The sequence below is a fragment of the Vidua macroura genome, chromosome 3 (assembly GCF_024509145.1).
Source record: "Vidua macroura isolate BioBank_ID:100142 chromosome 3, ASM2450914v1, whole genome shotgun sequence".
In the NCBI taxonomy this organism is placed as follows: domain Eukaryota; kingdom Metazoa; phylum Chordata; class Aves; order Passeriformes; family Viduidae; genus Vidua; species Vidua macroura.
The window spans coordinates 17,286,355-17,312,206 of NC_071573.1; the positions used below are offsets into that span (position 1 = coordinate 17,286,355).

Here is a 25,852-nt window from a genome sequence, read left to right on the forward strand (position 1 = left end):
TTTCAGAAGGCTGAATGATTTCTTTATTATAACTATGCTATAATACATTAATATACTATATAAATGAGGATACTAAAACTACATGCTACTTTCTCTAACTGCTAACAACTCATCACCCTGTTCACCAGTGTCCAGACACAGGTGGATCCGATTGGCCACCAGACTCAAACAATCCTCACCAGAATCCAATCAAGCAATCACCCCAGGTAAACAATTCTCCAAGCACATTCCACATGAGAAGAACAAAGAGTAGAAATAGAAATTGCTTTCTTTTTCTTTCTCTCTGTGCACCTTTTTGAAAAACACTGAGAGAGAGAGAAATGTGCTTGCCACACTTGGCCATCCCTCTTCTTTGGGATTACTTTGGAAGTTGGATTTTTTTTTTTTTTTAATGGATGAAAAGTCAGTCGTTCTTGCAATACTACTGATACCTTCTGTGTTCTTCCTCTGTTATGAGACAAAGCTAGAGGCTAAGTTGCTGTCTGGCACTTCCCAGGGGCTGTGTTCATATCATATGCAGAAGGTCCAGGCTCTCAATGGCTAGTCCCCCTCCATGCATCCCAGACTGCATCAGTCATCTCCTTTATACAGTGTGAAAAAATTCCCCACCTAGAAGAAAAATATTCTGATAAATGTCTGTTACATGCTTTGATCCCTACAGTGTCTTCTTTTTTTTTTCTGGGTTTTTGTTCTGCAGAAAATACGTAATCTGTCCCAGCCCTTAGAATGCACAATTTTAAGGGACAGACAAATCCACTTGAGTTTTAAGTGACGGTACTGGTTTTCTCTAAGTTCTCATCCTGAATTTTAATCTGCAGTGAAACAAAATAGTTAGATTTATTTGGCAGGTTTATTAGCAATCAAGCCTACAAATGTGCCCTTCTGGTTGAACTCAGTAGGCTCACAGCTTCGTGTAATTGAGACTGCAGCATGACAGAGAGTTCTGTTATGGCTTCACATATTGATCGGTCCAATTTAATTTCCTCATGGGACCTGAACCACACTAGGGATAGTGGATTGTGTTGAAGGCTTGATAAGCCTGTTTTAACAAAGCATCGCAAGGGCTTCTGGAACAGAGGCAATTATCAATACTGATACATGTTTCCTTTCTTCAAAAGGTAAGGCTCATTAATAGGCTGCACAACAGCTGCTGTTTGCAACAAATGACTTTTTGTTTAATTAACTTGGAAATACTGCTTCCTCACCTGTTCACTTACTAGTTGGCTGTTTCCAAAAGGAAAGGAAATTGGGTTCCAGGTTTTGATCTTACTGGTATATGTGATAGCAGTATCTTCTGTAGTGCTATAGTCACCATTTTGGTAATTGAAGCCTAGATTATATTTTAGAGTAATAGTCACATCCCACTGCTTATGCCCATGTCTGAACAACCCACACCAACAAATTCTGGTGTTTTACAACTTTTGAATTTTGTGTCAAGTTACTGATGATGTCTGCTATTTTTAATGTTAGTATTACTGGTTAAATAGTCTTCTGTTATAGCTTTGGCAGTCAACATATTTGTTTGTCATTGAATATTTCAAGAATGTTTTAAAATTGTGGGGGTTTTTAGGCTGTCAGTTATGAGAAGGAAGCTCATTGTTGCTTCCCATTGTTTTATCTTTACTATTAAAAAATCCTAACATTTCATTTATAACCTGTTTGGTGTAGGTGTGTTGTGGGTGTTAAATTCATACTGCTTTTTAATGCTGCAAATTGGATGTATGGAAAGAAAACATCATCAAGGCAAACTGCTTTGTTAAACTTGATTTTAAACACAGTTTTTGGATCAGTAGCTGGAAGTTTAGTCCCTTACAGAATGGTCCTCCTTAGCTAATAGCAGTTACTTTTGTTTTGTTTATTCACCAGGAGACAATGTAAACCATTAACAGCTGCTATAGTGTTTTCTGATTTCTTTTCCATTTCTCACTAATTTTCTCAATAATTAGCACAGTTCTGCTCGTTAATGGATGAATTGAAAGTAGCAGCAATACGTTCCAAGGAAATTGGAAAAATCTTTGTTTCTAAGCATAGATGAACGTGGGCAAGTGAAACATAAAAAATTGGAAAGGTAGCTGGCTTGCATCAGATGCAATTGACCAATGAACCAAACTCTATAATGTACTCAAAATGTTATTTTGCATGTCTGATGCATCATGATAAGTGGTACCTTTAACTGGTTTTTCTTCTTTTCTTGATGTCTGAACTTTTAGAAAAAATTTTTCAAGGAAAGTTGCTGTTTTCCTAATAATAAAGAAATACTTAGCACTGGTAACTGTTACCTAAAATTGCAAGTTAAATATTTCTTAGGAGATCAAAAATAGGAAATTTGATGAAAAGAAATACATTTTAGTTCTCTGTCTATCCTGGAATTTTTTTAAAGTTGTGAGTCATATTCAACCATTTCTGGAATTCATGGTACTGGAGGCCCCATGAATGTTTAATAGGAGATGGCTGGTACCATCACTGTCCCCCAGGCTCCTGTTTACTGTCAGTTCTTTTCCCTGGTTAATCATGACTGAAAAGAGAAGATTACTGGGTTACTGTAAAATGCCTTCAGCAATGATTAATCCAGACTAATCACCTAATTTTGTAAACACTGGAGCTCTGAAAGAACAGTAACTGTGTAAGAAATCCCATAAATTTACCTAATTAAAAATATTCTGGATTTAGTTCTACAAACATACAGATGGGGCCAATTCAGACATTCCTAGTGATGCGATGGGCCAACAAGGAGTTCCTTTGATTTCAGTGACCTATAGTCATTAATAAAACTGTGCCATTCAGAATGGTAGGTTGAATGTCACAGATTAGCAGGATTAAGAGCAGTTTCAACATAATTTATTTAGGCCTTTGCTTCCTTCCTTAATTCTCCACCCATGTTCCTCTTGTTGGGGTCTGTTATGTGCCACAACCACTGCAGCTACCTGCTCAAACCATTGCACAGGACAGAAGGAGCAGAGCAGAGTCTGCTTTTTAGGCAGGGGTTTTAATTGCGTTCATATTTTAAAGGTCATTATTGCAATATGTGGTTTGTGCCACAGAATAGAAATTTAGAAATTAACTATTTTTAGGAACATACAGTACTGGAAAAAAAAATCAATTGTTTGATTCTAAAGTGGAAGGAAATTATGTAAACATTATAACACATGGGAATGTTCCCTATACCTGGGACATGCATTACATAAATATTTCTTCATATAACTGAAATGAATGTTAATTAAAGTCTTAAATATTGGGACAGTAACAATGTTTTTCATTGCTTTTAAACCTTAATGGTATGTTTCATTATGCCCCTCACTAATTTTGGAAACTGAGGCTGTGAAATGTGAAGTAATTTCCTCTTCTAATAATGTAAATTATCTCGTATTAAGTAATGCCATTTATTATTTTATGCTTAAATCTCTAGGTGCTGAAGTGTTGTATATGAACATGTCAGCATATAATGAAGGTCGGCTTCAGTCATCGTTCTGGATTGTTGATAAACAGCACGTATACATTGGAAGTGCCAGCCTAGACTGGAGATCACTGGGACAGGTAATCTAATTGAAAAACTAATCCTAGTTTTTCAATTATATATATATATATATATATACCTTTTGAGTGTATAATGAGAAAAAAAAATAGCATTTTGAGGACACTTGGACAGCTCTATTTTCTGATAGTTTACTGGCAAAAGTGCTAGCATCAAAAACTGTACTGCCACAGTTTTGATGACTCTTCTGTGTTGGCAAGAATGTACTACTATAAATTTTGCTTCCTTTCGTTATAACAGCTGTCTTCCATGGTTATGCTTAAATTTTAAATACCTGATTGTTTTTATTGATTTCTGTGACGGTCATTGTATGTTCCAGTTTACTTACAAAAAAAAAAGGGAGCAGACCCATTGATAAACAAAGCACTATGGAAACTCTATAGCAATATCATGGGCAAGATTTAGTCCCTCTGATCTCCCATTTAAAAAAGCAAACCCCAAATTTGGTAAGACTTCCAAATGCATAGTGGGTGTTATACTGGAATACCCACTACCTTTGGGGAGGGTCAGATTTATGGGTACAGAGTGTCAAATAGCATAATGCTTTTGAAGGCTGAATGTATTAGAGAGAATTCCACATTTTTATTCCTCATAAACATGACAGTTGAAGCAACAACCAGTGCTAGGAACTCTGTGCAGTCTATGACCCTTTTGAGGAATTTGTCAGTAACACAGCTTATTTGCCTTTTTGTAGGTATGTGTGCCTTTTTTAATTTCTGCAACAGTCTCAGGATCATTAGTGGCTGTCGTGTTCATTTTTGCTATATACCACTGACTGTGTGAGGCTGCTCTCAGCCACACTTGTGGAGTGAAACCTGTACTTTGAGATCTCAGTAACTGAAAAGCACAACAGAGAGGGAAAAGCAGCAGTCCTAGATAGTTTTTAGTTGCTATAAAAAGCTTGCTTTCTAAATATGAGCAGAATCTCAGAAACATAGAAATAATTTTGAACATGATTTTGCAAAGAAGAATGTGTGTCTTGGTTGTGCTAAACTTTTTAATATTTGTTTTCAGCTAAGACTGGAAGTCTGACTAAAAGCAAATTAGCCAATTTAGTAAAGAAAGCGAATAAATGCATTTTTGCTCTTCTTATGATATTAATTTACTTAAAAGGTATGTTTACAAAGGAGTCTGGAACAGTGGTAGAAAAAACAATGTTGTTAGAGAAAGTATTGGAAAAGAAGACGTATTTTCAGTCAATGCAAGAAAATACAGTTTGGGCTTTTGGACAGCTCAGAAAATGTTTTTACATTATCTGTGCCTCATGAGCTAAACTCTTCTGTCATAACAAAATAACTCTTCATAGGATTTATTTAGCTTATAAATAGTTTGTCTTTGAAGCCTCTTCTATTTGGGGGTTTGAGTCCCAGTGAAAATAATAAATATGGGGAAAAGAAGCACATTTACCACACAGATTATTATATTATTTATATATTTCTTATGTATTTATGATCTTCATCACATATTATACAATTCCATATAGGTTTGCCCTTCTCATGCTGAAGTAAATCTTAAATCTTGTAACATACCTGCATTAAACTTTGATGCCAGTTACTTGTAGGCCAGTGTTTCAAAAGTGATTCCTTGATGTTAATTTTATCACTCTTCTCTGCATGCATTTGGACTTGTTTTAATCTTATTGTCATATAACAGATATTTTTATATGTAGTTGTAAGATGAAGTTCTGAAGAATATTTGTACAATGCAAAAAGAAATCTCTCTGCATTACAGTAAAAGAGAATCTGCTTTCAGTTAATTGAGAAATGTATGCTGGGGTTTCAGAAGAGCCAAAGGAAATTAGATGCTTGGCTCCTGTTGAGGCCAGATATGAGTGTCTGATTCCCTTACCCCCGAGTTGCAGGTTAATAAATCAGGGCAACTGTCAAAGAGATCTGATATGTCATCCTATAATAATAATAATAATAATAATAATCTGTCTTGAACTTTCCTTTTCACATCAAGAATCAAAATAAGTACAAAACTCTGTCATTTTATTCTGAGTCGTTTCCTCAAGCAAAATGCTTTCACATGTGTGGGACCTAATCTTAAAACCCACGGTGAGCTGAGCCCTCTCTGGGGAAATATATCTCCCACGGGTTCTCATTATCAGAGTCTCAATATAGCTGCAAATGAGGAAACAGCTCCCTCTCCTTCTCCCTCTCCCTCTTGTCTATTGTCCCTTTGCCTGATACTAAAAAAGTAAAAAACCAACCACGTCTGTTTAGCATCATTTGTCTCTTAGGAGGCTAAATCTAAAGCTGAAACAATAATTTAACTTTTAACAGCTCCTTGGAAAACTTCATCAGGACTTAAGTGCTTTGGTTTGCAATATTTGTGGGGAATTCTTCATGTTTATAAAGTGGATACTACAAATCAATCACATATGAAGCTTATTTAGTTTTGTTGCCATTTTCTTGACTTGCCAGCACTGACAAGAAGCAGTAAGAGTATTTTCTTAAAAGTAAATTTTCTGCATCAAGGAGAGATTTTCATATGCTGCACATACTACTTAAGAATAGCCTTTAAAGCTGCAGATATCCTGTGCCTCTGCTGGCAAAGTTTTAGTACTTGGCAGAGTCTCAGCTTTGAAATTATGAGCAGGGTTAAGAGCACATTATTACTTTTCAAGTCAAACTGTGTTCAGTTAAATTGAAAGTTTGTCAAAACTGTAGTAATTTTGGCTGAAATCATCTATGCCAGCTATCTGCTTCAGTCTGAAATCAAATCCCACAAGGAAATGTTAAGTACTGTTTAGAGTTCCTGAAAGCAGGATTTTACAAAAATAATACGGTTTTTTGTTCACAGTGGAATATTTTGAATTTTTCTTTCTACAGGTCTAGATTTTTTACATCATCTTCTATTGTTATCAAAATATCCAAATATTTACCTAATTACATAATACATTGAAAAATGAGGATTATGGACAACGAGAGTTTTGCCACATTCTTAGATATAGTAAGCTCTGTAAGATTTTACCAGTGAAATCATCTAGCTTCTTGCTGGTAAATTTGTAGATACTGAGAAACAACTAAAAAATGAGTCACTCAAACATGCCTAAAATTGTGTACGTATACTGATTAATCTTTTCCTGTGGCTTGAACTAATAGCATTCAAGATGGCCATGGTGCTGTGTTCTAGTTTCTAGTTCCTTGACCCAGTAGCTTATTATTACTTAATAAAAGAAATTGGTTATATAAAAATTGTAGTCCATAAGCTAACAAAACATTTCATATATTTCTTTTGTTCCATGACTCCCTCCAATAATTCCAGCAAAGCTTGAAATTGCATTTATCTCCTTAATTATGTTAAGGAGCATGAGGTTTGTAATAAATATGAACATTTCTGGAGCATTTTATACTAGCAACATTTTTGGAAAAGTGTGATTCATACATGAATAATTGAATCCAGTGGGCAAAAAACTGTAATGGCTTAGTTGAACCACTTCATAAAAATGCATTTATGTGCAACAAATAATCAGCTCTTGGAAAATACTATTACTGAAAATTCCTGAAACAAGTAAAATTAATCCAATTGTCTTCACTGGAAATGAAATCAGGCTAATATTAGCTAGTCTTGTTGGGAAAAAAAAAATAGTTTAAGTCATGAATACTACCAGTACCAGGTAGTTGAGTGTATGTGTGAAGGTTAGTGATCAAATTCAAATCTTCAGGGTCTCAAGTAGAAGTTTGCTGTTTGCTCCCTGGAATCATGGAGTCTGACTATAAACATCTGGACTGAAGGGAAGTGGCTTGTCTGGGGTTCCAGGAGGAAGTGGTCTTGAAACTAAGGAGGGAGACCCAAATGGGAAAAGGTGAAGTTCCTCACTGAAGGAAAAGTCCTTAAAATGGGAGAGATCCTGGAGATTAGAGAGCTGTGGGTAAGATGGAAGCCAGGGGATGCACCAAAACCACTGGCTGGTGATGCCTGAGACAGGTGAGCAGGCATGCATCAGGGATGGACCCAACTTTCTGCTCAGCATCTGGGGCCAGCAGCCCCTTCCCTGCAGGAACAGAAGATATGGATGGAAAGTGTGACATATAATCAAGTAGTTGCAAAAGCTCCCATCTTTTTGGTTCTTAAACAAATCCCAATATCTAGATCCATTTCAGGTAGTCATTTACTCTCTCTTGCCTGGCACATCTTAAAAGCATTATCTCAAAAATTCCTGCTTAAATTTTGGCTTAGATGATGTTGAGGCAAAGTTCCTAAGCATGATTTTTTCTCTTAGCTGTGTAAAAACTGCTAGCAGAGGATTTTTGTTTCTAAGACACCTCTTAAGTCCCATGTATTTTCTGGATTGTTCAATCTTCTGATTGTTTAAATTCAGATAAATTTAAGCTGAATGGCTGCTAGACTTAATTTTTTTAAGTACTGAAAACAACCAGGCTGTAAAAATCACAGGATAAATCACAGGATTTTTAAATCCTTTTAAAGGATAAAAAACCACAACCAGTCTGGGAAACATACTTCTTTAAGGACAAAAATATAACCAAGTAATCCTTTTCTCATTTTCCCATTAATTTCATGTCTCTGTTGGATTCTTTGTGTGATTTGTTTCACCAATATAAAGTAAGACTTCAGAAAGCATTTGATTTTTCTTAATCTTAAAAATCCATCACAATTTCCTTGTCAGTCAGTTTCCTCTCCATCTTCCTCTTACTCTCTTGTTGTTATAAGTTAAAAACTGCTAATTTTATCTACATAATTTAAGGTAACTGGAAAATTAGATCAACTGTCCCAACAGTTTTTGTCAGGTTGGAAACAGAGACTGTTTAATCTAACGGTTTTTATTTGATGCACCTATGTTACCCAAGAGGGCAAAAGTACTGTAGAAGGTGAGATGTGACAGTGTGTGAATGAGAGACTCTCCGTGAAAACTGTTTTTTCCGTATGGTTATTAGTATTTGAAACATACTTGTCTCATTATTATTGAGTCCTACAGCACATGAAAGTTGTAGCAAATATGAATTTTTCAGTTACATTTGAAGGATAAGGAACAAGTTGCCCAGTTCATTTATTCTGTTAATAATTCAGTTGAATCAACAGTCAAATTAGCTGAGATGGAGAGCTATGAGAATTATTCAAGAAAAGATCTATTAAGCATCGGTACATATAGTAGATAAACCAAATTTTGTCTTTTATGATAAATATGAATAATCAAGTACATACTTACAGCAAAAGTATATTGGATTCTGAAATTTGTGAAATCAATAAGCCTATACTCACTAGGAAAACAAACAAAAAGACAGGGGAAAAAAGGGAGGAAGGAAACCTCCAAAACTTCAGTTGGTCAAAAGATAGACATTTTCTGTGTGTACATTTTAAGTAAAAACTGATGAGCCAATATTTGATTTGTTTTTGTATGAGTCTGTTTTTTGAACTAAGCTGTAGGAAGGCTTGCAGCAGGATGTCTTCAAGAGTGCTTGGAATGTGTCTGCTTGTCTTGCCTGTTATCACCAGACAGGACAGAACTGGTTTGAGAAATAATGGGGGTTTCAGCTGAGTTTTTCAGGCTGTCCTTCCAGAAACATAGAAAAAAGGGGACAAAAGCAGCAGTCTGAATTCATCCGTATCATCTTCTTCTCTGATCTTTTGTGACAAAAAGACCGATAAAGCCCAAACTCCTTCCCATCCTGCTCTGAAATGACAAAAGTTGGTAAATTACGGTATTTCAGGTATTAAGAACTGCATCTGAAGGGGCAGGTTTGGGGCAATTTATGTTTCTGGGAATACTAGAGGAGCAACCCTTTCATTGATTGTGGTGGGTAAAATCAATTGGAAGCAATCCACACAGTTCTTTACTCAAAACTCTCATCCCAATTATATTGACACTACTCATAAGGAGGACATGTAGCTCAAAGACCACACTTACGAGGGACAAAACTCACCTCAGAATTATCCCTTCCCTTCGTCTTCATTTCTGGGGATATGGATTCTAATAGAAGCTTTCCGAAAATTCAGGAATCTCGCAATGCTGCCAGGAGCAAATGCAACCTGTGTTTCTTTTTATGTATCTCTCCCAGGGAAAGGGAAATGATTATTTCCGCAAATTATATCATTGAACACTGTATTTTCCATTTATTTGTGGGAAAAACATTGTCCTCCAGTAAAACCAATATGTAATAAATGCTGGATTTCTATATATCTCAAAAGCACATCATGATGATCTTATTGGTTTTCAGCTTCCCCAAAATCTTGCCATAGCAGAGCCACCTCTCAAAACTGATCACTGAGACAAGATCTGCACATTTTCAATTTCTACTGATAATCTTTACAGAACTCATAGAGCAAAAGCAGTCTATAATCAGTCAGTCGTTTCTCTGAACTTTTATCTGAGTCTCTTGAAGTTATGTAATGGTGCATCTGGTCCTTTTGAGATAAGATATTTTGTCTGACGGTAGAATTCCATCTTTTCAGTCAAGCAAAAATTAATATTGAGAGTTTCCATTTGTTACCATGTTGTGCTAGTATGAATTACAGATTTCTCCCTAATGGGCTCTTTGTCAGTTTTTCCCATCTTCTTCTAATAATTTGCTTAATTTTCTTACTATCCCAATGGTGTTCAGTATCATATTGCTATTAGTAAACTGAACACAGGCCCAAGTGTCCTATAACATGAAAAAAAGCTCTTTCAGCTTCGTTGTCCACTGAGGTTCAATCAAGCTCAGATGGGTAAATACTAGACTGAAAGTGCAGGCAAGATAATACTAATGTATTCTATCTAAATTCGTATTTCTGGGTTAATACATCTCTCTTACATAAGACAGAGAGTATCACCTTCTAAAAAGTTTTGATATGCTGTTATCCATGTGATCCAATCCTTAAAAAAAATTTTCATGGGTTTTCTGCCTATGGGATCATTTCCTGAGCTAGCTAATATTTTAAAGATAACAGAAAAGTGCAACCCAGATCTTCAAGGTAAATGAGGCAATATGTGAAGAAAGCAGGTATAAGGAGATATGACAGACCTGTATTGAAAATTACCTTTTTAGTAATTTATTACTTAAGCTATTTATTACTTTTTTTCTATTTCCTGCTGCATAGAAATCTAGTTGTATTGTCAGAACTCTGCTATGATGCTATTACAGTTTGTCCTTCAAAGGACAAGTTGAAAATACTTTTATTATTTTCACTAAGAGCTTTTGGCTAGGGTTTTTATCTTTGACCAAATCTAGAGTATTTTAGTGGATGATACATATCTCTAAAATTGCAGCTTTTCTATTTTCTTTCCTCTTTTTCTTTTTTTTTTTTTTTTATTTTTCCAAAAGTTATGGGACTGGGAGAAGGTACTCTTGTAAATGTGCAGATCTCACAGCGTGCATTTATCATGGTGTAAAGTTTACATTTTTGGAAATACACTGTTTTGTTTGATTCTTTAACTGAGACAGACTGTTTTTTCTTGGTTACATCCAGTAAATCAGGATAGTCAGTGTTGCCCACTATGCTTACTCTGCTTGAAATTTATTACCTATGCATCCAGCATTTACAAATAAATATCAGTGAAGCAAAAGGACTGTTTGTCTCTTGCTCACCATTGCTATGCATTGCTCACAGAGGGCTGGTTAAAACTGGACAGGAACGAGCTAATGTGGCTGCTCCACTTGCACCTTGTATGTGCTTCACTGCTGCCTGGTAGTGCCATTGGTTCCTCCTTACTGCTGTGGGCTTCTGGTTTTGTGATTTACTGACTGAAAACAGCATGGGATCTGTATCTTCACCTTTCAGTTGGAGCCAGAAAGTCCTCTCAGCTTGGCTAGTTTCTCTAGGTGTGGTGCTGATTCCCAGCTCTGAGGAACTCAGAAGTTACTCCCATTTGTCATACTTCTCCCACTGTTGTGTTCCATTCTCACATGCACCAATGCATCATCTGCATTATGTGTCTGTATTTAGTGTAGGAGAGGGCAAAATACATCAACAGCTTGTTGCATTTCTGTTGACTGTGAAAACGCTCATCACTTGTTTCTGACCTCTGAAATTACAGATATTTTTGATTTTTTTGTTGATTTTTTCCGTTGCTCTGAAAGTTCTTTGAAACAGGTTTACCTACTGTTGAAATAATCAATAATAAATTGTAAATCAGTAAATAATAAATCTTCAGAACAAAATGATGGAATATTTGGTTTGAAGAGATAAACTGACTTCTTTCCAAAGCAGCATGGCATATTCAGGTAGCTGGATACCTGGATATTACTGAATGCCAGGCTTAATGTGAGTAGATTTAGATTGGATTTTAGGAAGAAGTGCTGCACTGTGAGGGTTGCAAGGCACTGGAACAGGTTGGCCAAGAGAAATTGTGAATACTCCATCCCTGGAAATGTTCAAGGACAGGTTGGATGGGGCCCTGAGCACTCTGGTCCAGTGAATGGCATCCCTGCCTATAGCAGGGAGGTTGGAACTAGATGATTTTATGGACATTTTCTATGCAAACCATTCTATGATTCTATTTTCTTCTCATCTTTTTTTTTTTTTTTTTTTTTTTAGTTGCTGTGGAAGTCCTGTGAACAGGTTTACCTGCTGTTGGACTAATCAAGAGTAGATTGTAAATCAATAAATAATAAGTCTGCAGAGCAAAATTATGGAATATCCATTTTGAATTGATAGACTGACTTCTTTGCAGAACAGCATGGCATATTCAGGTAGTTGGATCTCCAAAACCCAAAGGAAAATAGAAGATTCTTTTTCCAGTAATACTAACCTCATAATCATTTGCTTGCCTTTTAATACTTGCCATGCCATTACTATGTCTTAATTAAGAGTCATAGCTGTTGCAAAGAGAGTGTGATTGGTTCTGGTTTATTACTGGTCCCTCAGATACTTGACAAATAATATCAGTTTACTAGTGTTATCAGACTTGAGAATTTTGGATGGGTTCTAGAAGTGTTTAGGGAACTGGAATCATGCAGGAATTTGCTGCCAGAACACAAACTGTACACCACTGCACACTGGATAGAAAGTCATCCATAAAAGTGCATGCAAAAAAGGAGACAGGTTTTCAAACCTCTTCTGCTATCTTGAAGCAAATACTGGTGAATAGACAGCGCTGGTGAGGTGTGTTTGCATGAGTCCACGGCCTAGGGATTAGACTCAGTAGCCTAAAAGTTAAGTTGTTAACATTTATAAAAACTGTTTGGGAGGATCTCCCTGAAACTGCATCACAAATAGCTCACCTAGCAGTTGTCTTGCCTTTAAAAAATAATAAAAAAGACATTAGTTGCAGAGATGAAAATTGTTTCTAGGCACATCTCTGTAAAGTCTGTTTGCTGCAATCTATCCAGGGTAATCTGAAATAACCAGTAAACTTACATGGATATAAAAAAAAAAAACAATAAATCCACCACTTTCCCAAAAATTTGATTTATGTTATGCTGAAAGAAAACTTGTTCATTAAACCCCAGCTGAATCTCAGATGGGGGAACTAATGCACCACCGTCTATTCTGTCATCTTCTACAAGAATTTGCTGGCAACTAATCTTGGTCAGCAATGTTAACAAATGGAGGCAGATTCCTCTCAGAGGGATTTAGTTATTAGCATACCCCATCAGATCAATCTTGTTCAACTAAACAATTAAAATAACAACATTAAAATAATCATGAAAGTGTATTCCCAATATGTGATTCCACCCACGCACACACACTTTGATATTGCACAGATGACAGTTCCCCCTTAGAAAAATGTCTTCATTCAGAACTGCCTCAACTCCAAAAGGTTCCCAGATGGAGCCCAGTCACCTTCTGCTTGAAAGTTTGAATCCTTTCATGGAAAACTGGATTTGGTATTGTCCTGTGAAAAAGACACACAGTAAATCAGGCTGAAATACCATAGCATAAATCTCCCTGAGTCAGGGTAAGGAAGGACAATCATTTCAGTCATTTTATAAAAGACAAATGATTCTGCAGTTCAGAATAAAATCTCATCTTTCTACACCCATAAGTCATCAAGCAGAACAAAATAGATTCTGACAAAGCATTCCTTCCATATGAATGTGCAGCATTAATGTCATCACTAACCTTTTCAGATTTTGATACTGTCATCATAAACATCAAAGCCTGGTTTAGAAGTCATCATGCAGTCACTTTTCTTAACTTTTCTAAGTAAACAGCAGTCATCAAAACAGTGAAGTCATTGATGTTTCCCTGGAACTGCTCAGTGGAAAACTACTAATCCCTGCATGAGGGAGGTGTATTGGGCTGGCAGCCCCTGCAAACAGAATTGTTAAGTCTGTTTTCAGAGAACTGTGGAAGTCATAGGAATCGTGATACTGGACAACTTTTTCTGATCAGTGAGATGAATTACTAGGCATTTCTTTCAAATGTAGTGCTAGAGCACCTCACAAGAAATAGCTGAGGAAAATCACCCTGTTTAGCCTGGTGAAGAGATGATTGAGAGGGGATTTCATCAATGTCTGTAATTGTCTCATGGGAGGGTGTTGAGGATGGAGCCAGGTTCTGTGTGGTGGTGCCAAGCAATAGGACAAGAGGCAATGGCCAGAAACAGATGCACAGGAAGCTCCACCTGAATATGAGGAAGAACTTTACTGTGTGGGTGTCTGTGCAGTGGAACAGATTGTTCAGAGAGGTTGCGGTGTCTCCATCACTGGACATATTCAAGAACTGTCTGGGTGCCATCCTGTGCAATGTGCTCTAGGATGACCCTGGTAAGAGGGAGGCTAGACTAGATGACCTCCAGTGGGTCCTTCCAGCCTTAGACAGTCTGTGGTTCTGTGTTCCCAATTATACTGTTAGAGTCAGGAGACAGAAATATGATGTATTAATTTTATTACAAGTTTTCTTCCTAAAGGCCTATATCGGGATCGTATCTTTACAAGAGAAATTGCTTTCATGTTGAAGCAGTCAGAAACCTCACAAATATCTAAGATGGTTACTCAAGAAAAAAGGACAGAGAGCAGAGTGGATTTCTAAAATAGATTTTCATATTGACTAGCCATTGTTCTGGGGCTGCCTGTGTACCATTTGGCTGAATTGCCTTATGTATCTAAACTGCTTGGATTTCTAGCCTACCTCAAGGTCCTGTATACAGAATTTAATCAAGGCTCAGTCAAAAATTAATTGGAGCCTGTGCCCCTCTGCTTACACCAAGAAAATAGGTTTCTAATTCTGATCAGGTAGTCTGGCAAAGCTCAACAGCTATAGCAATAATTCATATGTAATGTCATTGTCCCAGTTTGTGTCCCCAGCATGCCTGCTACCAATCTCTATTCAGTTTGCAAAAGGAAAACCCACTCTGTGTGTCAGTAATGTTATAAATAATGCATCCAATTAGTCAACTACATGCTGTTGCATTTCCCTAAAGGCCATGGATCTGAAAGCCCCAGAGAAACTGTGTGCTTTGAGAGAAATGTTTAGGCATAAATACTGCCCTTACTCTGAGATCAGCCCTTTGCACTCTCCTCTCTCTGTTGCACAGCAGAAGACGTGTGTAGGCTGCCCTTTGCAGCATTGCATAGGATGAGAACAAATACTAAGGGCTCGTGCTGTGATTTCCTGCTGCGTGAAGAGACTGCGAGAGAAGGGCCGACAGGACAGGCTCTGGTGCAGGGAAGAGGGCAAGAGGCTTCAGGGAGGTACACACATGTACGTGGTGAAGGAGAGTCCAGCCCTTTTCAGAAGCTAGCAGGGTCTTGCACTTCACCTGTTAGTTTTTTATGGTTCCACTGGAGAAGGGAATTTTTTAATGTCATGTGAATGACACCAAGACTGAAATGTGATGCAGCTTGCCAGCAGTGAGATGGGAGGCCAACAAAACATGATCCTTTTCTTTCCAGCCTGCACTTTTCTTTGAAAACTGCTTTTCTTTTTGAAAACACACTTTTCTATGAAAACTAAATATTTTCATGTTTATTCCTTTTCCTGACAAAAGAAAAACCAAATCAAAAGAGAAACCAAATCAAACATTAATTAGATTTACTGCAGTAAAATAAGAAATAAATTAAACATGATCCTGGAAAAATGTTTTCTTGCAGTTGCAAGCTTCCATTTCCCCTAAAGAAGACACTTGTGCCTGCTTTGAGGGGGTAATGAAACTATAAACTGAAAATTAATTTGAAAATTATAAATTAGGCTGTGATTATGCCAAGTGATATTAATTATGCTAATAGAGTATATGGCAACGAATTTTTAACTGATTCAGTTCTGCCTTTTGGCTTGCTCTGATAATTAGCCATGTTCAGGCTTGGTTTGTTAGTGAGCTTAAACAACAGCAGTAAAAAGTCCAAACTTGCACTCAGAATTCTGTGGTAGGGTCTATGTAAACATCATCACAAAGTGGTCCATGGTTTAAACAAACTATATTTGAATTTTTTCTACAAACAAATTTATTTTTGCTGAGTTTTTCATATCAATAAAACAGATGGCTGAAAAAGAAAAATCATAATGGGACTTCTCTCTAATGTGATGAGGATACAGGGGATTTCTGGTTTTCTGCTTTGAAGATGCATTGCTACCTCTTCATCACAAAATTCTTTTTAAACCACACCATTTTAAAACAAGCCCCACTTCTGCCTGGGTGTCTAACTTGCTTTGTGTCTCAGCAGCAGTACTTTTCAGCAGAAATGAAATGCTAAGTCTATCTTTTTTTCTCAGCATGGTTTTCTTAAGATCAGGGTGCAATGAAAAATAATGGTGTGGCTGAAATGAAGTGGAAATTAATAGAGCATCACAATGCAGTTTTGTGTTCTTTGCCACTGAAAAAAAAGAAGGGAATACAAAAATTAGCAGCTCATCAGAGGTCTTCTCTGCCTTATCATAGCAGCTTTTTGTCATTAGGTAATATTAGTAAAAATAACATATGAAGTTGTAACTTCTTGGGACTTTTATTCTGCATGGTCTACAGCTCAAAATCTATCAAATGTACTTTCTAAAGATGACAGTTAAAGACCAGTGGACTGCTGGTGGCTGACAATTCAAATTTATCAGCTTTCTTTCCTTTGGTGAAAACTTGTCATGGTTTTATAATGACATTCAGTGCCAGTGCTGGGTGCACTCTCTATCAAATGCATCACCTTTTCGTGGTCACGTGCTAAAATTTATTTCTAGCACAGTGGCTTGAGTGACAGTTTTCCATTTTCAGTGATGAGATTGAGTTCCTGGCTCAGGTTGAAATTTCATTTTTTGTCAGTGGAAGGGCTTTTTTTCTAGTTCATTAGAAATTCAACCTGGCAATTATTTTCAAATTACTTAAAACCTACATGATAGAAAATTAACCTTTAGCCTTAGATGACAGAAATGTAAAACCTACAAAACTATAGGACACAGGCCAGGCACAAGAGAGATCCAAGTGCAAGACTCACGAGGTGATTAATTTGAGAATGGTTGAGCCCTGAATGTAAGATTTTAAAAATACCATTGATTAAATAAAATTTTCTGTAGAAAACAGGAAGTTACACAACTAGTTAAACAATGTAAGTTAATCTCAATGTAATAGTTAATCTCAAAATTTAATCTGCTTGAATTCTGTAAGTAATATTCAAAAGCAATTTGTGGCCGTCAGAATAACAGGGAATGCAAGTAAAAATATTAATTGTGCCCTCGATGATTTCTGACATCTAAAGATGCTGTTAATTTAAATTTATAAACTTCCCAATAGTTTAAGCTAGACAGAGTTTTATTAACTTCCTGAGAAAATAGTGCTTTCCCATTTGTACTAATGTTTTCTGTTTAGTATTTCCCAATATCAATGTAGGTCCCATTTTCTTAGCAAAGGAAAATAAAAAATGAAACTTGGAGCAGATGCAGGACTGTGCTGGATTTAGATTTCACTGAATTACTTTTGATTTTAACAAGTGTGAAGTCTCTGTACTGTATCGCTAGCCAAGCATAGAAGGAGGATTTTTGTTTCAGGAATGTAAAGGTAGGTTGCAGTTTCAAGTGAAGTGTTAGCTGAAGCACATCCTTTCGCTGTTGTGGTGGACTGTAATACCTGCAGAGGTTTTGTGAAAGCCAGGCAGTGCTACAGCCTTCTCAGCCTGTTCAGCATCAGGTTGCACATTTGGCTTACATCAAAACAAGGTCTGCCTGAATGGGGTCATTACACTGAGTGCGTTTGTGATGAGCACTACTCCTGTCAGCCTCTTCCAGCAAAGTGTGCTACAGCAGTCACAGCAAACAACCCTGCGCAGAGAAACGCTTTTTACCTTTCTCAAATCTCTGACTCTCTGTTGATGGTCACTCCCATCAGAATGCCCTCCTCCTCCTGCACTGCTGCCACAGGCCACCCCTCAGCTGTCACCTGTGCCTGGCATGGGATGGGCACACATATCTGCTCAGCAGATGTCTTGGTATATGTTGGTATATTTGGTAAAGGGAGGTAAAGAATGGCTGCACAGAGGCGGCCTTCAGTGGTGCTATGTATGATTGGGGAATATGCACTCAGTATTAAGGGAGGTCTGCAGTAAGGATCGGGTAAGCCTGATAATGAAAATGAAAGTATGTTTGGAGTTCTGGGTAACTGGATAATTAGAGCATATTTTATGAAAAGATTAATGTACCAGTGTAAGTATCTGTGATTTGTCTTAAGCTGATAATGAATACATTGTATATTACTTTTACTTAGAAGCTATTGAAATCTTAGGCTTTAGTAATTGATTCATCAGTATGGAGTGTTTTTTGTTCCTGCATTAGTTCACCTGTTGTGATTCTGGCTTTGCTCAGTCATTCATTTAGAAACTTGTCATTTTAAAAAAATCAGAGGCTCAATTGCACAATTAAATACATTTTCAAACACAGGCAAATGACAAATGCATACACGGTCCATACACTGTATGTCAAAAGTCTACTTTTGTAAATTTCGTGTGCAATAGGCTACCTGTAGTTAATCCAGAGTTTCTGTAGCACAGGCAATGGATTCCTGGCATCTGCCAGTGGCCAGAGCTTTTGGGCAAGTGGCAATTCATGCCTGAGGAGAGCTGCTTGTTGTTTACAGGATCAGGTTTGGGTGTGAACAACTACTAAAAACTTTTTCTTTAAGCAAGGGGTTTTCTAAAGCTTCCTGCTACATTTGCCACAACTCAGATATTGCAAGCTGTGAACCAGATTGTGTCACTCTTATGTAGGTCAAGTAGTACCTTGCCTACACAGCGGGGTTGTCTCTCAGAGTGTAGCTCAAGGTAAGTATAAAACGAGCTGTCTCGTCTGCACAGTGCAGGGTAAGGACACATCGAACATCCTCTCTGGCCCGTGACCCAAACGTACCTGAAAAGTCCTGCTAACTCTGTTTCTCAGTGTAGGAATCTTACAGTGCTCTGTGTTCACAGCCTGGATTGTTCAGGTTCTTTTCCCATGTTTTTACTTTCTTTTGCATAGGATGCCTATGAATGCACATGGAAAAAGAATAAGTAAAAATTCCTGTTTGTGAAATGGTGCTTTTTGTCCAATTCAGCAAGGAATTCCTCCACTTGTCATAAAAATTACCATTTTTCTATCTAGGCCATATTTATTACTTTTCATAGCTGAGTTCTGTAGTTAGAGTATCATTGTACAGTTGGAGGAAACTACATTTCTTAAGCCAAGTATAATTATTCACTCTTATGGTGCTTGAAGAAAGCCCTTATTGGCAAGGAAGTCAAACAGAAATTTGGTAGTCTTTGGTAGTTGCTCTACACAAATGTAAATGGCATTTGGAAAAACTAGGAAAACCAGCTCCCATATTTTTCATTCTTTGATTGGAGCATACATGGTAGTTCTTAACAAAGAGGAGAAGAAACCTGCACAAGAGAGGCCACAAAATTCTCTGTGCAGATAACCATTCCTTTCCCCAGTCCCTGGCACATGCCCTGGAAATGTCACTCACAAGCAACTTTACAACTTTATCTTCCAAAAACTTTTGTTCCATTTTGAGGTAATCAGTTTGAGATTCCATATTTTCATTTCACATTTATCTTAATTTGTTTCATTAAGCTTTTGATTTTTTGAGATCTTCTTCACTTTAATTTTTAGTGACATTTTCATTACTGTATTAGTTGCTCTTAAAATGCTGGATGAAGAAATACTTCCCTTGCCTTAAGAGCTCCTGCCCTGAAGGGTTTTACCTTAACAGATACCTCAAATGATGCTTAGCTGAAGGTTTCCATGATGACAAGTCAGGAAGCAACACTCAGATTTTGATTCTTACAATATAGATTTTTTTTTTCTGCTTCTCCTCTGAGACTACTAAAAAAAAGTCTGTAATGACAACAGCTCTCAAACAGAAGAGTAAGTCTTTTCTCTTATCTAGATGTCATACCACTTCATACTAAATCTGTCGCTACCAGATTCCTGCTGCCCCCTATTCCTCCAGGATTATAAGGCTTCATGATTGATAGGAAGAAGAGCAGTTTCTCCTCACCTCAGAGTATGGGAGTTAAGCTATGCTCAGTGTAGAAGGTGCTTCTGAAACAGGCTTTTTTTTTTTTTGTCTCCATATTTACTGGGGCTGTTACACAAGAAAGGAGACAGGTGGGGTTTTACTACGTACATGTATTGTTTGTGTTTCAAGGGGATGTATCACACCTAAGCTGAGAGGGTCACAAAGTGACAGGCTGACATCTAAACCGGTTTCATAAGAAAATTCTGTTTGCACAACAAGCATCAGAGTCGCTGTCTGCCCTCTTCCTATGGCTGTGAATCTACTGTCCAGGTTGAGTTAAATTTGAACTTAAGTTTATAAAACTTAATGAAAACAGGCAGCAGAGGATGTCCGTGTTTTCCCAGCGAGGGAGAGGAGCCCTGCCTCTATCATGTATTAGGGAATCCCCGTGGGGAAAAGCTTCAGAAGCAAGAAAAGCTTTGATCAGTGCTTTGAGAAGCCAACTGCAAGACGCAGCACCTTGGGAAGGCAGCGTTCATTACTGCGCTGTAAACACATGTAATTGTGGCTTCACTGCAGCCCGTGGTTTGAGCCTATTCTCTGCGGGCGGGGGAGCGGCCGCGCCTCAGCCGGGCGGCCCCGCGGCTCCCGCAGGAGCTCCGGGGAGGGTCAGGTCCCTGCGCTCCCCGTGCGCTCCTGCTCGTGGGGAGAGGCTGGCGCTAAGGCGTGCCTAATGCTTCGTTTGGCACTCCGGCTAGGTGGTGATCTGTGAAAGCGGCATTTAACAAAACCCATTAGTGCCCCTGGCTTCCTCCCTATCTCTACATGAGGAACCACTTAGGCAGAAGGGCAATCTCTTAATTCACGGGGAGGGGACGCACTGCAGGCACTTCTGTTGCGAGGAGAGTTGCTCATGCAGATGCAATCCTGGCAGCTTCTGGTGTGCAGTGAGGAAGGACCCTTTCATCTTTACTTTTAATAGAATGGATAAAGTGGAATGGTAATAATTGGACTGATAAATGAAAGGAAAACTGTAACCACATAATTATGTCAGAATCAACTAACAGCCATGAAAAGCCGATTAAACCACATTATGCAGATAGATGTAACAGAGTACTATTAGCAAGTCCTCTGCAATGGCATGCCTGGCAATTAAGAGAGCTGTATTGGCAGCACACAGTGAAAACAGTGCTAATGTATAGTTAAAAATATTTAGAGACAAATAGTGCCCAGACTATGGGGACAGCCTAGAGATGAATACAGGAGCATCTTCAAAGATACCAGCACCCAGGGAAAAATTAAAGATGTTATTCCAAATAGATTCTTCAGCTAGGATGTTTATTTATATTTAGCATCAAAAGTAATTTACTGGCTTATCAAGAAATGAAAGGCTGCAGTGCAGTATGTCTGTTTTTTCCAACTCTCTGCAAATTTCAGGTTGTGCAGGCTAACAGATTAAAGAAGCTTGCAGAAATATTCTGATTTAGGTAGCAATAATATTAGGTCTTGTTCCTGTGGTTACAACTGTTTGGCAAATATTTAGGAACAAGATAGCTCAGTGTTGTGTATTCTTAGGGATGTGGTATTTTCAGGTCGGGGACATGAAGAACGTGTCACCCATAGAATTTCCTTCTCACTGGAGTGTTGTGCTCACCCACTACAGAAGGAGTCAAGGTTCAATTCTATCCTTTGCTTTCCCTCTGCCCACTCCTGCGGAGTGGCTCTCATCTGCAGTCAGGGAGAATTGCACTGGAACAAGCTCTGAGATATCATCAGTGTGGGGTTCAGAGTTCTCACAGGCTTTACAGAAGGATATGCTTTTACCAGAAACTAGTCTGTGTAACTGTGGAGATCACATCTAAGGGAATAACATCAGTGGGAAGGAATATTTTGGAGTGAAAGGGTAAGCATGCTGGAGAGTTCATATTACCCTTAATGTTTTCATCATGCCAGGCAGACTTCTCAGGCATTCTACCAAGAGAGTTTGCCTGTAGAAAGCCAGCATGGATCCTTTAAATATTTATCCTATATGTTTTTCCAGCAGATACATGCAGATTTTCTTCTTGCTTTGTTTAAGAAGATGACTGAACTATTATTAAATACAGGTAATGAGAGGTCAGTAGCACCCAGGCCCACACCAGTCCTTTCTTGAGCTATTCTAAAGCAAAGGAAGGGAAGAGAGTGAGCATGTGGTTACATTATGATTACAAAAGCCAGACAATATATTCAGCATGAAATTCTGTCAACAACTTAGGTACTAGGGGTGTACAGTTAATGAAATCTCTGCCAAAACAAGATTTACAATGATCAGGAGACATGCCTTTACCTAAATGAGAAGTGGGATTGTGCCTGTTGAAGGCTAAAGAATTTAATTATACTCTGTTGTCTGTATTTACTGGGAGTATTTTTCTCATAATTTATATGTGAGAATGTTGATGCTTATAGAGTACTTTCTGTGAGAGAAAAGTATCATTATCTCCCTTTTAACTTGAGAAGAAACTGACACCCAGAAAACTGGGGTACCCAAGGTGAGGTTTTTGTGTTCTTGCTGCATACTTCCAGAGATCCGCCAGCGAAAATATCACTAATAATCCAACTTTTAATCTCATAGATGAAGGAACTTGGTGTCATCGTATACAACTGTAGCTGCCTGGTCCTGGATTTACAAAGGATATTTGCCTTGTATAGCTCATTAAGATATAAGAATAAAATACCTCCGAGTTGGTCTAAGAGACTCTATGGAGTGTACGATACTCAAAATAAACTGACGCTGCAGCTGAATGAGACAAAATCGGAAGCTTTTGTGTCGGTAAGTTCTCAAATGAGTTCTAGGGGTGGGGGATGAAGGGAAGAAATGTACTTAACCTGCAAGTTCTTTGAAAGACCTGGAAATTTGAAAAATCACAATTTATTTTTTTAATTCTGGTTTCTTTGACGTGCAGTTTGCCAGGGCTTTAGATGCTGCAGGATTTCATTTGAGCATTATTCAATTTCCCTTTCTTTGCAATGTTCAACACTTTTCCAGTCATGTTCAGAAAACAATACAGAGACCCTTCAAACTAAATTATTTTAGTTATACTAATAGGTAGAATGTGAATTACTTGGGAGTAAATGAACCATTAATCAGACATAGAAAATGCTACAGAATAAGCAGAGCTTGCATTTTTATCAATGTAATTTATAAGGATTCACCCTATTGCAAAACATTCATACTTCTGTACAAGATCATCTACTTCAGCTTTATTTTTAAATGACATTTTAAAACTTCTAAAATCCAAGCAGTGATCCCCATGGAAGCACTGTCTGTGCATGTATTTTTAATGGAAAGAAATGGAGTCCTCCATCTCATCAGTGATGTAGCAAAACTGGAAATGTACCCAGTGAGATAGAGATGATGGAAGATGTGGAGTGTCATTCATTTTGGGTGTAATTACATGAGTGTAGACCACCCCTTCAAAATCAGGAATATAAATAAAGTTGCTGAGAGTAATTTTCCATACTCTCTAAAACAAGGGCAAAACTGCCATTGGTTTATAGCCATGTTGTGTTTAAAACAACATAACACACGTAGCCCACTGTTAAGTTGTACAGCCACTGGCATCAGATGGTGCAGGTGAGTGGTCATACAGGGCAGGGTTCCCCTTCACCTGCTGGGCACCAGGCAATGTTCCACTGCCCAGGATTTTTCCTACTCCTACAATCAGTGGACAGACAGAGAACTATTTTGGAGTGAAAGTGTGGACATGCCTAAGACAGCCAGAATAAATAGTGGTTTGATAAAATGGACACTTCCATTGATTCTGGAGAATCTTAAGGACTAGCTTAAATGAGAGACAGACAGTTTGCTAAGGCACTGTGAAATGAAATCCTACTCCTTTCTAAGGAATCTGTAAGAAGTGGAGAAATACTGCTGAAAGTTGATCCTGGAGGGAAACACAGAATAGAAAGCTGGTTAAGGCCCAGTTTAAGGAATCTGGGAAGGAATCTACTTTTTTTTCAGTTTGCAGAGTGTTTCCTTCCACTCTGTGATTTTTTTCCTTTCCTGTGGGCAAGGAAGCCTCTTCTCTTGGTATTTCACTTCAGAAAACAAAAGGAAGAACTCAGTGATACTCAGAAGCTTGGATCACTGAAGTCCAACTCCAAGAGCTACCTGAACTTGTATCCACACCCACTTGGGCTGGTTCTTCCTTCTGAAAACAGGCTCTTCGATAAATTTTTCACCCACTAGAAAATTCTCGGTGTTTGCCAGCAGGCCCCTGTGAAGTGCAGTCCTGGACTTGCTTGGGACTGACTTGGTGGTCAGAGTGTTAATGCTGCTGTGTGTTCCTGAGCTAATGAGCAGAAGGAAGTTCCCAGGAGCCAGGCAGTTCCCTTGCTGCTGTGGCAGTCCTGCCTGGGGCAGAGACAGGTTGCTGTCTCCCTGTGGGTTTGGGACAGCACACCCCCAAGCAGGGGCATGGAAAGCTGCTGTTCCCAGCCAGAATAAAGGCCTGTTCTGGTAGGTGAAGAGGACGAACAAGTGGGTGCTTGATCAGAACAGCAAGTGCTACACAACATGGAGACAAGTCCTAAGCCAGTCCATGGCTGCGGGGCAGGCATCAGCTGTGCCACAGAGTAACAAGTGGAATGCCGAAGCACAGTGCACAGTGAGAGTTTTTACTGAGATTTTTCTCCTAATTATCTTTGGGAAGTCTTTCACTTTCAGATATTTGTATTGAACACATCCGAAGAAGACAAGTGCATGCCAATTTCTTTCTTCAGCTGTTCTGTAATTTTAAAGTTCAAGAAAATAATACAAGTGTTAAGAATAAAATCACAGAGCAATAACCTCCAAAAAGTTTCAGATAATTGAAATAAGTTATATTTAATATTTTAACCATATTTAAACCCCTTTACACTTTTTTCTTGAGTTGAAATTATTTTTTTTAAAACTTATTTCAATGTTTGTGCTACATAAAGTAAGCACAATACACAGTCATTGAATTTTTTTGTTATACTTGGGAATCATAGCTTAGTGTTGCTTAGCAACAAACTCATCTTCCAGCCTGGATAAAATGTAAGAGGTTTTGGTTTTTTAGTGTTCAGGAATGGATCTAGAATATTGGTATTGAAATCTTGCTATGGTTAATTTTCTAGTATTTTCTGTACTTAGTTGTAGTAAATCCTTATGAACACTAGTTAGTAATAAGAAACCACTGTGACAGGCAGTGTACTGAAATTAAGGAAGACTAATAAAACCCCTGGGATCTTTCCCTAAAGATGCCCATCTGCATGTCAGCTGCAATCCAAGCAAGTAATGAAGGTGAGAAGGTGATATAGTGGCAGGAAAGCACCTGTTCCAGCTGGGTTAAAGTGCCTTCGACAACCTCTGTCCCAGGAATGAAGTTGTTGCCTGCAATCAACTTGAAAGAGGGGTTCACTTTTCTCTCCCTGCTTGTGCAGCAGATTGGAAAGTCCTGGGCACATCTGCCACAGATGAGCAATTTCCACTGGCTTCAACTTGCCTTCGACAGCCCCAGACAGAAGGCAGAAAAGCTGCAATCTGGGCTTGTACCAGCTCTGTACTGGGAAATTCATACCTGAAGCTTTGTTTTAAAGATAAGTTTCCTGCAAAACTGCAGTATCTCCCTGCAACTGACATAAAACACTTAATTCCTGCTCACAAGTGAAGGATCAGGCTCATGTGGCAAGAACATATGAACACTCCACCCAATGGAAAGCAGTCCTGGGGCTCTTTGGAACAAAATTCTCTGAAATGTAACTTCAATTACAGCTTCTTTCATGACAGTGGGTGTTTTGAAGTCTGTGTCTTTTGCATTTTACCCACAGTTACACCTAAATGGTGAGGCTTTTGAGGGCCAAGTAAGCTTTTGAGGGCCAAGTAAGCCTTTGTAGCTTTGAGTATTCTAGCAGGACAGCTGAAGGTATTAGTTAATAATTTCTGCTAAAATAATGGATACTACTTCCCATCTCAAGAAGACTTGAGGGGGAGAGAAATGAAATAATTTTTAATGCCATAT

The 25,852-nt window shown here is 38.1% G+C and overlaps 1 protein-coding gene across 2 annotated transcripts in view; it reads left to right on the forward strand.

The window, feature by feature from the left end:
• The window catches only part of PLD5 (phospholipase D family member 5), a 165,321-nt gene that overhangs the window by 131,105 nt on the left and 8,364 nt on the right, over positions 1-25,852 (forward strand). For both annotated transcript variants that reach the window (XR_008436271.1, XM_053973550.1), the window contains exons 5-6: positions 3,407-3,534; positions 22,444-22,641. Coding sequence is in view for 1 of the 2 variants with exons in the window: in XM_053973550.1 (XP_053829525.1) it covers positions 3,407-3,534; positions 22,444-22,641 (326 nt within the window). In the remaining variant the exon portion in view is untranslated. The remainder of the gene's footprint in view (positions 1-3,406; positions 3,535-22,443; positions 22,642-25,852) is intronic.